This window comes from Ostrea edulis, chromosome 7 (genome assembly GCF_947568905.1).
Source record: "Ostrea edulis chromosome 7, xbOstEdul1.1, whole genome shotgun sequence".
Taxonomy (NCBI): Eukaryota; Metazoa; Mollusca; class Bivalvia; order Ostreida; family Ostreidae; genus Ostrea; species Ostrea edulis.
The window spans coordinates 37384547-37398511 of NC_079170.1; the positions used below are offsets into that span (position 1 = coordinate 37384547).

The 13965-nt window shown below is 34.6% G+C and overlaps 1 protein-coding gene and 1 long non-coding RNA gene across 6 annotated transcripts; one reads left to right on the top strand and one right to left on the bottom strand.

The window, feature by feature from the left end:
• Window positions 1-141: 141 nt before the first annotated feature.
• LOC125656052 (receptor-type tyrosine-protein phosphatase alpha-like) lies at window positions 142-13064 on the top strand. Of its 5 annotated transcripts, none has more exons than XM_056144231.1 (17): window positions 142-337; window positions 929-1117; window positions 1215-1415; window positions 1645-1827; window positions 3614-3814; window positions 4170-4433; window positions 6451-6531; window positions 6705-6813; window positions 7220-7460; window positions 7709-7796; window positions 8618-8694; window positions 8921-8957; window positions 9150-9250; window positions 10072-10191; window positions 10399-10544; window positions 10664-10795; window positions 12718-13064. In XM_056144231.1, exons 1-17 carry the CDS (start codon window positions 268-270, stop codon window positions 12986-12988), a joined length of 2511 nt encoding a protein of 836 aa, XP_056000206.1. In that variant the 5' UTR covers window positions 142-267; the 3' UTR covers window positions 12989-13064. The 5 variants fall into 5 exon arrangements, 4 of the variants coding, with proteins under 4 accessions (XP_056000206.1, XP_056000208.1, XP_056000207.1 ...); XM_056144233.1 differs by having other exon boundaries at window positions 191-337; window positions 10664-10799; window positions 12718-13031; XR_008796914.1 differs by lacking the exon at window positions 12718-13064 and having other exon boundaries at window positions 191-337; window positions 10072-10228; window positions 10664-10791.
• Window positions 991-4242, bottom strand: LOC125656066 (uncharacterized). The gene is made up of 3 exons (XR_007363011.2): window positions 4148-4242; window positions 2277-2442; window positions 991-1068 (listed from the first exon to the last, which is right to left on the bottom strand). It is a non-coding gene; the product is annotated as an uncharacterized LOC125656066 (long non-coding RNA).
• Window positions 13065-13965: the final 901 nt, after the last annotated feature.

Sequence of the window (13965 nt, forward strand, 5' to 3'; positions counted from 1 at the left end):
TTATGAGTTATGGGTTTATCACTATTCCTTATCTTCAGCTGTTAATGATGGATTAGAACAGGAAAATTAAAGTACTTTGAATTTATATCAGTAATGAAATTTTGAGGCGGACGGAAGTTTGATTAGCATTATCAAAGTGTCATTAGAAAACAAGGGGAAATATTCCTTCATAATCGCGCGTATCAAAAGTTTTCTTTCCTGAGGAAATGCCGATGCCGTTCAATATTTCATTTCATTTTATGGTTGTGTGTGAGTATCACGAAAATCATGTTGACTTTTAAGCTCTACTACTTATGGATTATATATTTCTATGTAACTTTCCTCAATGGATTACTAGGTAAGTAATCATCTTCAAATCAGTTTAGTCAATTCATCTCCGATAACTTTCCAAAAAGAAAGAGCCTAGTATGAATACGGTAGATATAAAAAATGTGAAAATACCAATGGAAACAATTTATTTCATGATGCACACAAATGCTTTATTATTTTGTTTGTGAAAGTCGTAAGAAAACCAAACGAAGTATTGGGTCAATAACAGAAATGCATACATTTTAACAGGAAATTAATTCGTTTTCCACTTGCTAGACCTTGCACATTTAATTTAAATGACAACTGACACTTACTTATCCAATGCAAATCCTCTTTGGTTTAGGGTAATGTGTAAAGCGAATTGTACTTTTATATTTCAAGGTTTTCCAGAAAGCTTGGTTGGAAACGTTTTTCTTTCTTTTTTAACGATCGCATTTCTCGACATATCGTTTTAATAGACATATTGCGATCATTCATCGTGAAGACTGGGGATATCTCTCATCTCTATAACCGAAATTTTACAGTGTTAATTTCCATGGTCTCTGGTATATATTCCCAGCTATTTGCACCATACTTTACAATTCTCAAGCACAATTTCAGTTCTTTCATACATATTTAGGATCCTCGCCATCATTTGTGTGTAAAGAAGCTCAGCAGTCGTCTACCAACGGATCCTTTAATGCCAATCTTGGATGCGATGAAGACATTAATACCTTCTCTCTGACCAATGATAGGATTAACCAGTCGTGGTCTGTTGAACTGGAAAACACTGATATCATTAAATATTTCTTTGTCATCGTTGGTACTGGTAATAACAATTTCATACTTTTTCTCCATTTCGCCAGTATTATTCAATCAATATATCGTTCTAAGATTATATAGGTTTTTTTTTCTATTTTCTAAAGCGGAATATCAAATGTATGTTGTACATAGTGATGGTATACAGTCTTCGAAGCATATGTGTATACCAGAAGGAAGTAATCGAAAATCATATCAACAATTGATGACATGTGAATATCCTAATGTTGTCACTGGGAAGGGGAATAGAATTATTATTCGTCAAATAGGAAATGGACCATTGAAACTATTTGAAGTTAAACCTTTCGGTAAATATGGAGGGATAGAATCCTAATTTACGTAGAGATACCATCCTCTATGTGTATCATTCATTTTTTCTTCTTACTATCTCTACATAAATCATGATTTTATCATAATATTAACGAACGTTTTGATTGATATATATTGTCTAAATGATAACGAATACTTCATAAATTCAATGACAAAAAGCGTAAATTTTATTTCCTTATGCTTCATTATCTTCCCATCTTCATTTAGGATTTTCTCCTTTAAGTAAAACAATGATACTAAATCATACGGATTTTTTGGAACCAATTTCCAAAGCCTTAGATGGGGACATAGTCACATATTACAATTCAAACGAAGATGACCAGGCATCTTGGTTCCTGAAACTGGATAAAAACTATCTGATGAAATGGATACTCGTATCAATCAGAGGAGGTATATTTTTGATAAGTCATTATGATTTAACAAGATCAATACCGATAATATTCACGGCGCATGTGACCGGTCAACACCTAGGCACCTGATCACACATCTGGTGTTTCCGGGATCCATGTTTACCCTAATATCCTTTTTCGATCTTACTTGAGATTGATCACCACTCGTTATATCTAGGGATAATATTATCGGTGTAACTATTAGTGACCTATCATTCATTATCATCGTTAAATATCATTCTATATCAGGATACTGACAAACAAGTTCATGACACAACAGTGTCATCAGTCTCGTTTAAAGTCAGCATTTTGAAACTTCTATGGTCATTTTAACGATATAGTTTACCAATCAAACCTGTCATTGGGTCAAATGCTGTCTGGCGTGGTTCATACCAAATATAAGGCCGTTTCTTACACACTAATCTTTTTACTACGGATTACTTAGTTTACCTCAACAAGAGGGCTCAAGGCAGGTGTATCCGGTCGACAGGGGATGTTTACTTCTCCTAGGCACCTGATCCCACCTTTTGTAATGTACAGGGGTTTGCGTTTGCCCAACTCTTGATTTTGTATTCTTTGTTGGATTTATAAAATGACCACTGTTCGTTATCTTCACCTGTCCATAAATTGAATTTGAAATATATCAATTTGATTAAATATCAACTTCTTGATTTCACAAGGTGTGTTTGATTAATTAAAAGGATAAACATTTTCAGAATATAATATAATGAAAAATGTGAAAATAGGTAAGCTCACTGCAGAGTGAAGAACTTAGATCAACCTCATAAATACCAGAAAGAAACCAAAGTTAAAGTAGGACACACATGGACCCCTGGATATATCAGAGATGGGATCAGGTACATAGGAAGAGTGAGCAATTTTGATAGATCCAACGTAAAGCATACAGCTTGATAATGTGGTATGATGAAAGGTGAAAATAACGAACAGTGATCAATTTCATAACTCCTATTAACAATATGAAAAAGATGGTTGGGCAAACACGGACCCCTGTACACACCAGATGTGGGATCAGGTGCCTAGGAGGAGTAAGCATCCCCTGTCGACCGGTCACATCCGCCGTGAGCCCTATATCTTGATAAGATAAATGGAGTTATCCGTAGTCGAAATCAGTGTGCCAAGAAAGGCCTAACAATCGGCATGAAAAACGTCAGACAGCATTTCAGTCAATGATATGTTGTAATGGCAAACTAGATCGCAATAACGACCATACAATTTGCGAAATGCTGATTTTAAGCGAGACTGTTGGAACCCCTAAATATAAAATGAAAATATCCAAGCATGAAGAAAAAAGTGCGGAAAACCGAATATGTGAGTTAATTTTCTAAGTTTGAGGGTCATAACTGAGCAAAAAGACTTGATCTGTAATTATTTTTTGTCATGGTAAAACAACGTACCAAATAAAGGGCAAAGATAAGGAACAGTGATCAATTTCATAACTCCTATAAGGAATACAAAACAGAGAGTTGGGCAAACACGGACACCTGGGTATACCAGAGGTGGGATCTGGTGCCTAGGAGGAGTAAGCATCCCATGTAATATAAAGATGTGTATGTAGTCTGATAATTTTTATGTCAGGAACTATTTCCATTATGCCTATTAAAGGAATAATTTCGTCATTGTCGTCATAAAGATCTGAGCTATAGTTTACAAAAATTCATTCTTTTTATTAGCCTAACGTTGTTGATTATAATGTCATCAGTAAAACCTGCACTACACTCTTCAATGTATGATATCGTATTGATTTGAAAAATGATCTCTTATATCAGGGAATTATGACGTATACGTTAAAGATGGTGGCCAAACAACCAATCCGTCCAAATTGTGTCGGAATTTCAGTTTTACTGCACCAAATTACTTAAAGAGAAACAACAAAGCTTTGGAATGCTACAGAGAAATGACAGGGGATACAATTGTAATAAAACGAAGAGATGATACATCAATGAGGATTTTTGAGGTGTACCCCATAAGTAAATATAATTACATAATTACATCCGTCAAAACTTCTTTAGCGATATATCTTTGCTGTTCTCCTCTATCATATTCATCGATCTAAATAATTAATGGGAAATTCAAGAGACCTTTCAATTTGACATCAATTGAAATTATACAAAGCATATCTTGGCACAACAATAAAATATATTTCGCTAGTTTATAGCAAATAATAGTAGCAAAATGATCTCTGAAAAACCGTGTTGATTATTAGAGATAAAATTCTATTATTCTATTTACAATTATTTTACGAAAATGTATGAAGGAGAAGATCAAAAACATAAAGCCTATCAAATTATTGTTTGTCTTACTGTGATGAAAATATCCTTTTAGTTTGTCCTGAAAACCACTACGGACCAGACTGCGCTAAATGCAAAGCAGAGTGTATATCCTGTAGTCCTATAACTGGTGTATGTTACCAATGTCATGGGCCGTTCTACGGGGATTTCTGTCAGCACACATGCCCAGCAAACTGTTTGAACTCGATGTGTGACCAGGGGACAGGTATATGTGAAAATTGGAAAACAGAAATGGTTACACACCAATCAGCGTCTGGCGAAGACACAACTATTACTCAGGAGATGGACGTCATACAAGGTATGTTCTAATATTTAATAATCAGCCTGATATCACCCTGTTAGCGTGTAGTAAATTTTTGAGTCACGAGATGGAGTTTATTGTTGCACGAGTATCATATTGATATTAGACATATCAAAGGCAAAGACAATGTTATTACAGATACCTTATCAAGCGTGTCATGAGTGTACTATGTTTTTGTTTTGTTTTGTTGCTTTGATTTGATGTGCTTGTGTATATCCATTCAGGTTTTGAATTGTGGAGAATCATGTCATTCGAACTTTTTAGGAGGTGTTGTGTACTAAATTCGTACTTAATTGACACCTGATGCTTGTCAGTTAAATATAAAAATGACGGTAACACTTGTTTTGACATAACTCTTTTTATTGAAGTCGTAAAAATAACACCTCTGGAAACGTTATTTTAGCATACATAAGTACATTGTGTGGTATTAGACACTCGATTAGGATATATTAAGCTACATCTGGTGATTTCTTTGGTTGGACTTGACAGCCGAATTACGACAGTTTTGTGCGGAAATTCAGCTCGACATTTAACCAGCATTGAACACTGATAATGTATGTATATTGTAAGTTAGTAAATTGTTATTTATATATTTTGTTTTCAATAATTTGAAATAAATTGTTTAAATTTTTGACTATATTTGTGATTAATTTCTTCTATTCAGAGCGTTTATTCGGACCCATAACAGTAGGATATATATGATTTATTACTGTTTGTTATATTTACCTTTTCAGCAATTGTTAGGCCTTCCTCTATATTGAATTTGACTACGGGTTAATCTGTTTACCTGACTACGATAAAGGACTTAAGGTGGACATAACTCGTCAACAGAGAAGAAGGCTTACTCCTTGGCCATTTCTTATTTTGATTCTTTTGTAGGATTGATGAGATTGATCACTGTTCGTTATATTCACTTGTTCACATGCTTAATTATATAAAATGAATTCATATTTGAGAAGCTAGTTCCAATTTGTGTTAATAATGAAAGCAACTATGATAACATATTTCATTAGGTTACATTGAACATGCGTTCTATAGACAATTTTTGAAATAAAAATCAATATATGCACCCAGGGGTGCATGAGCCGAGTTGCATGGGATACATTGTAAAGTCAGGAATGATGTGGCATATTTATAATTTTGAAGAACTAATTTTAGTTTTAAACTTTTCGAGTTACTGTTCAGAAACCATATTTGTCTAAAGTTTTCAATCTATTTTCAGTCACTATGACCTTGACCTTTGTCACTGTGACCTTGACCTTTGACTTTTTTCTCCAAAATAGGGGCCTTACTTTGCTGGTGTCCAACAATATATCCAAGTTTCATTTCATTCAAATTAAAAAATTTCGAGTTATCCTGAATTTTTTTTTGGGGGGGGGTTAAATCTATTTTCGGTCATTGTGACCTTGACCTTTGACCTATTTTATCTAAAATAAATAGGGGTCTTCATTACCTGGTACATAACAATAGCTTTAAGTATCATTTGATTCAGATTTAACCTTCCTGAGTTATCATCCGGAAACTAAATATTTCTGAAATTTTCATTCTATATTCGGTCACTGTGACCTCGACCTTTGACCATTTTTCTCCATAATGAATAGGAGTCGTTCTTTCCTGGTACCCAACAATATATCAAAGTTTCATTTGATTCGGATATACACTTTTTGATTAGATTGTAAACTTTTCGAGTTATGATCCAGAAACCATTTGTTGACGCCCAACCGCCCATCCGCCCGCCGGTCCGCATCACCAAACCCATAGCCGAGTTCAAATTCGTTGCAACTCGGCTAAAAATTACAAATCTTCAAGATGTATAGGACTTTTTGCTACAATTTATAGTATTTGGTTTCATTGAGCATTCAGTTCATGTACGGTTTCGTAAATGAATATTGTAAACTTCCATGCCTTTTGATCCTATACTTTCAACGGATCCACACCCCTGCGGTTTTCACTATACAAATATTAGTCAAATAATATAGTTTAAAAACAAATACTAAAAACTGGTAATTTTTAGATTGGAAAAAGCAAATTACTACACACAACATCGCCTCTGATGAAGAGACATATATTACTAAGGGAATTGACGTGAGACAAGGTATACTCTAACATCTTATAACCAGCATGACAATACTCTATTAGTATGCAGTGAATTGTTTGCTGAAGAATAGTATTACAATCCAGCATGCAGTATTGTACGTCGATATTATTTGGAAATGTATATGTTGTATGAGTAATGTGAAAATACATGGAAATAACTTATTTCTTCAGATGTTGGGTCCAACAGTGGAGATCAGACTCGATCCATCATTTTACTATCTGTTCTCGTGGTGTTGGCTGTGTTTTTGGTCTTTACTGTGGTTTTCTTCTTTAAAAAAGGGTAATCCTTTCACAGATCACCGAGCAATTTCAATAATTGATGTTTCATTGACAATGAAAAAAAAAAGAAATATCCATAGACAACCTATTTAATTGTTGATTAAACTGACTCCATCATGTTGCGGCTGTATAATGAGTATGGGTTGTACAATTAAGTACATTTGCAAATCCTAATGGAGCAATGTGCATTGTTGAAGATTCCTTATTTTACGAGAATAGTTAACATCGCGAAATGAATCGTAGATGACAAGTCGTGAGAACATGGATTTGCGGGTTCTCTGTTGATGATGTGCAAATACATATTTCTCAGCAATATGTAGGAATATACCGTACATAGAATAATAATTCTGAATTGCTGTTTCTTGTCTTAAAATTTGTAAATTGCCTACCATTTGTGTTCTTTTAAGAGCGAAAACACAAAAAGTAAAAACAAATGAGGAAAATGTCTTTTCCGTGGAATTCCATCGAGTAGAATCAAGAACTGAATCCGAACTAGAGGAGATTCCCCAGAACGAGGTTGGCGATGTTGAGGATGAAATCATCACCGTAGAGTACAGTAATCTGACGTCACAAAGGGTCTCCGTTGATCAGTTCATCAGAGAATTACCAGAAAAAAGAAGCAACGGAATACTGGAGAAAGAATTCGATGTTTGTATTCAGTTTTATCATAAATTCAGTACTTTGTCTATTCATCAAGAACTTACTAAGTCAACAAAGCATTTATAGCATATTTTCTTATAATGAGAAAAACACAAACCTATTTTCCCTTCATGAAAACATGTACAACACTCAATAAGTCGTACATGTATATTGTATCATTAAATGAATGAAATAAACTCTGATCTTTTTCCATCATACTGAATTTAATGTATTTGCATCTTTCTGGTTGATTATAGGAACTTCCTACTGGACTACTAGAGTCATATTCCAATGCTCTGAAGGCTTCCAGCAGAAAAGGGAACCGATACAAAGGAATTTATCCGTGTGAGTACACACTTAAGGACATGTGCGGCGTTTCTGACGTTTTCTTTGATCATTGTGATTATTAAAAAATAGATTCGATTTTCTAAAATTAGATCTTGTATGAATCGCAATGTTTTTCGCAAGCAATCTTTAAAGGAAGCACTAACGTGCTTCATGAAGTATGCTGGTGGAAAACGCCCCAGTTCATGTCCTCGTGTATTTTCAGAACTGAAATTCTTTTCTTAAGTATTCGCCATTCTAGTGTTAAGACTTGTTCAAATCTCACAGACATTTCTTCTCACGTTTCCAGTTTATAAACCAGAAATTTGTTAAGTACTCCTTTCTTACTCGTTATGTCATTTTAAGAACATTCACGACATGCATGACAGTTCTGTGTTGTTTTTTCTAAAACATTTTCATTAATTTCTTCGATTTGAAGAATGCTTTTATGAATAGATAGATAAATAAATAAATAGATAGATAGATAGATAGATAGATAGATATGTAGATAGATAGAAAGATATATAGATAGAAAGATATATATATATATATATATATATATATATATATATATATATATATATATATATAGATAGATAGATAGATAGATAGATAGATAGATAGATAGATAGATAAACAGACAGATGGATGAACATCAGACTTGGTAGCTTAGTGATTGGATCAAAGGTTTGAGGTTTGATACCCGATTGTCCCAATGTATTTTATCTGTCTCTTTGCTACAGTAATGTACAATTATTCGACTTCCTGTGATATGTAATATCTGTCTTTACATATGTACTTGCAACAATCAGAAATTATTTCTATTGATTATCCTTTTTCAGATGATTATAATCGCGTGAAATTGATGAGAACATATGCAAATGAGAACGATGACTTTGTCAATGCATCTTACATACATGTAAGTATGTCATCACGATACTCACAAAATCACTAGACATCATTTATACTATGATATGAATGAAGAATTCCTAGGGTTTGTATTGGCCGATAACTACAACAGCACTAGAGGCCACTTGTTATACTTCCTTGAATGAATTCCCCACGGGCTAAATACCATAACAATCAAACAAACAAGGAATGTATATCTTCCAACCGAGGTCAAGTTTCAATGATTTTTTTTTCAGGGTTTCAACAAAGAGCGAGCGTACATAGCCGCACAAGGTAGACCAACTATTATAGAAAACACATTTACATTTTCAAAAACAAAAACGAGTCACTGATGCAAACAATTTAATTATTTAACCCTTAATGCTATTGGATGGATAAGAACTATGTTTAAGAAAACTCACATATTTGTGGTTGTTTCATGAAAATTGATTAAGAATCATTCACTAAACCTTTAAACACAAATAGGTCCTTTTAATCCGAAGACGTTAGAGGATTTCTGGACGATGATCTGGCAGAATGACGTCACAAGGATCGTCATGCTGACCAACCTGTACGAAGGAGACAGGGTAACTGTTCTAGAATTGGTAGAATGACTATTTGAATGATTGGCCGTTTTATATTGGTTAAGCTATGACCCGGATGGCAGAAAATCTTAATCAAAGACAACAAACAAATATTCAGAAAGAAAATGTCGTAGACTAGTATGTTATTTGGCAAAATATCAATAACATAATTAAAGAAAAGCGTTTGTTTACAATAAAAAATCCCAACTTTCAATCATATATATCCATAAAGCAGTATCCGTTATTTGTTTACTGCTGAGCTGAATTCAGTCACAAGAATAAATCTTTTCATCACACCGTTGAAATATGAAATCTCAAATCAGTTTAGCACAGTTTAGAGTAATGTGAGGGTATGATTTAAACATTGCAGTTTTAACCACAAATTCTAAAGTCTGTTTATATTATGCATCTGGTGCATCAAAATTGGTACCGTATAAGTTTTACATTAAAGCACACTTCTAGAAGGGTCTGTTTTACAAAGCAGAATATGAAATTGGTTACTAATGAAAACTCCCAAACATTATGTTAGGCACTTTGTTAAAATAGGCATTCATAAAAACTGTAAAGCTTACATGAGTTGATATCAATAAGCAATGCTTGGATAATGAATACAGTACGCATACACTTCATTACAATATACAGGAATAATACTGATTAAATTCAAATCATTTTATCTGAATGCAGATGGGTCAAACTCAACTTATGTTTCTCAAATTGGATAGTGATCCTTTCAAACATATCTGAGTATTGTTTTTTTTTTAAAATATACACGCTAATAATCTAACCGTTTGCCGTCTTAAACCATTGCGGTCTACGTGTTTCAGATGAAGTGTCTTAAGTACTGGCCGGACACGGATCTGGACATCGGTCAATATACCATAAGACTGGACAATGTGGATGTGTACGACCACTACGTGCTGAGATATATGGTTGTTCATTGTCAGGTGCTTCTTTCCTCTGTTTTCTACACCACACACCAAGGTGTATTGAAATTTAATCATCATTTGACATATGTTAAAACTGCTACAGTTAACATACCTTGTAATCAATCTCCATATCGCCATGTGGGACATATCCCTTTCTTACATTAACCTGTACTTGTATTCATTCTAAAATGTAACACTCTATACATGTACATAATTACACTGCAGGAAGAGGAGAGGAAAGTGACCCAGTTTCACTTCACCACCTGGCCAGACAATTCCATTCCTGATGATCCGACGTCACTTATTTACCTCCGTAGTCTGGTCAGAGATGGGTTGATCACATCTGATGGACCGATAGTTGTTCATTGCAGGTATACGAATTACGTATTACCTATCATTGAAATAAGATTCTTATATACAGTGTAGTTCATTATAAAAACAGCTTCATACCAGGAATCACGTTATCATATAATTATCTTTGATCTTGTAGCGCTGGAATTGGGAGAACTGGAACATTCATCTCATTTGATTACCTCCTTGAAGAGGGCGCTGCAGAACAGACAATTGATGTCAAGGGATACATTGCTTCTTTAAGACAGCAGCGCGGAGGATCTGTGCAAACGTGTGTAAGGCCCATATATATGTTGGCAATATCACATGCTTCGGGGTATCCTAGCAGTACATTCCCAACGTTTAGATTAACCCAGTCACTTCAGTTAAAGTGCTTTCACACTACCCGTATCTATTCACCGTCTTCCTCATGCACTGGGTGTCTTTCTGTGTTGTTTGTCGTACATGTTTGAAAGAAAAGAGTTGATACAACGAATAGTGATCAATCTAATATAAACTATAACGAAAACAAATTTTACAACAATGCAAACATGAACTCTAGAAAACTCCAGAGGTCGGCATATGGGCCATGGGGAAGTGAATATCTCCTACTGATAGGTCACACCGCCATGATTTCTGTATTTCTACCAGCTAACATCATCATCTAAAGAACAACACAACAGTTGGCGTGAAACACGTTGGAGATCAGTCAACCCAATTATAGGTTCTATAAGCAAATCACATCACTACAACGAGCTTTGAATTTTGAAACCGCTGATTTGAAGCCAATTAAAACCTATTTGTGTCTATACCCTGTATTGGAATATGACAACGAACAAGCTGAAGTAATCCTGTTTATCATGAAGTTGAGTCGTCAGTTTGCCGTTAGCGTCTTTCTTCAATAAATATTAATGTTGACATGAAAAGGGACAGTATATAAATATTGCATGTAGTTAAGCGTAACATTGAAAATTTTCACCCCGAGAAAACCATTGTCATCCGAGGCGTAGCCGAGATTGACAATGGTTTCACGAGTGGTGAAAATGTCAATGTTACCCTCAACTACATGCAATATTTGTTTTATTATACTGAATGTTATGTAAACTGGAAAGCAGAAAAACTTACATGCGTTGAAGTTTGATCAATCACTGTCATGCGATATTTCGTATTTCGATGCGGGTACTCGCGTTTATTACAAATGCTCAAACGACGTCGTCTAGCAATCTACGGCGAACCGTACGCGCATAAATTTGACGCATGTGATAATTTTTACTAATATTACCCGTTGTCAAGTACTGTTACCTGTTGCTAGATACTATCACCCTGGGGGCGCGTGTTTTCTGTTCTCAGAGGGTAACAATATGTTTTTTCCAAATGCTTCTCGACCAATCAGGTTCGAGTATTTTACATGAAAGTATAATAAGATAAATTACACCCCATAATAATGCAAAAGAGGTCAATTAGTAAAGGAGCACAATTTGCGTTCATGAAAGTTCCAAGACACTACTGGATGGAAGACTTCTTCGACATTGTTCACGACCAACTCCATGGTCTTTTTACCTCAAATTCAGAGTACATGTGCGTAAAATTAGAGTAAAGTTTAGCGAAGTAATATTTAGGATGACTGATCAAAGATTTTGATATTTCCGTGTTCCAGTTTCATTAAGGAAACAGCGGTCTATGATGACAAAATATCTCGTTTTTAATTCATCGTGACTATTGATGACATAGAGCGTTGAAAGGTCGTACGTTTTGATGATGATGATGCTTTTTGAATAGGTACATTTATCAAAAGAAATTTTGATTATCCATATTTGATTTACACCACTTCTCACTTCACGTCTAATTCTTCTCATTCACAGTTGTTAATATTTTTTCATGACAAAACATACCTTAATGAAAACTTAAACCACAATTGCGGTGTAGGGACTCTGGGTTGAAGGGAAAATTAATCATTCTTAATTATAATTGACCGTTTAGGCACGTGGATCTGAAGTCATAATGAAATTCTGATAATTTCTCTTTTCCTGTACTCAGAACGATCCATGCCAACATACATTCTCCGGTGTTGACTTTTTTCTTTTTATGACAAATATCTTTTGCTAGAGCTTTAATTTTAAGATTTAGAAAGATTTCAAGGAGGATATATATATATATATATATATATATATATATATATATATATATATATACATGTTCCTTGTATTATTTCAGGACCAGTACATCTTTCTTCATGAGGCACTTGTGGAAGGATTTTCAAACAGCAATGTTCACCATGGTTGTCTATCTGTGTTGTAACATCTGGGTGTACGAGAAAAATATAACCAACTTACACGCAAATAGTTTGCTTCATTTTCACATAAGGAGACATAAATATGACAAGAGTGTTTCGATGTCACGTAACAGGAACATAAGAATACTAAAGTACACTTTATTCCTCGTGCATTGCTCATTTGTACATTCTATGCAGATTATTGTTTCATAGTATGATTTTTCTCATGTCTGTTTAAAACAAATCTCATTCCTAATAAGATATTTTAATTTTTTTTCATTTTACGAGACCACGTTTTAACTGTTACTCATTTTGACTGTGAATCGTACATTGACAGGAGAAACAGCGATTCACTAGGTTTTTTAAAATTCTTACGACGTACCCATGGCATTTGAATAGGTCGTTGGAATTCAACTGAATCAAAATACCTTGTTAATTTGAATGTAGATCTGATTTTTATGCACAGCTGTCTAATTCAGAACACAACGAAAAGGATTCCTTTGTAAGAAAGGTGAAGATAACGAACGGTCTTCAATCTCAGAACTCCTATACGGAATGCAAAATAGATAATTGGGAAGCAGGGACTTCTTGGTATACCAAAGGTCGGATCAGGTCGTTATGAGGAGTAAGTATCACCTGTCCGCTGGTCACACCCACCGTGAGCCTTACATCTTGATCACGTAAACGGAGTAATGCGTAGTGAAGATCAGTGTACCACGAACGGCCTATATATCGGTATGAAACACGTCAGACAGCACCTGACTCAATGGTAGGTTGCGTTGGCAAACTAGATCATTATAACGACCACAGACTTTGTGAAATGCTGACTTTAAACGAGACTGTTGAAACCCCATTAACATCAACCTGTTTGTCAGTAGCCTGTCCGATTTGAAAACTTATCATACTCAGAACAAGCTCTTGCGTATCCAATCAGTTGCGTGGTATAAACACCATATACTGTAATAATGAAATATTGATGTAAAGATATGGCAAGTTAAGGATGAAGAAGCTGAAATCATCCCATTTCTCATAAAGTTGAGTTGTTAGTTTAACGTTGATATCTCTTTTTGATAAACTATATCAGAGCGACGTAGAAGTGGGGATTCTGTAATGTCCTTTTTTTCGGTTTCATAGTATCGAATCGATATATGAATGAAAACGATATTCCTAATAGATGAAAGGTGAGGATG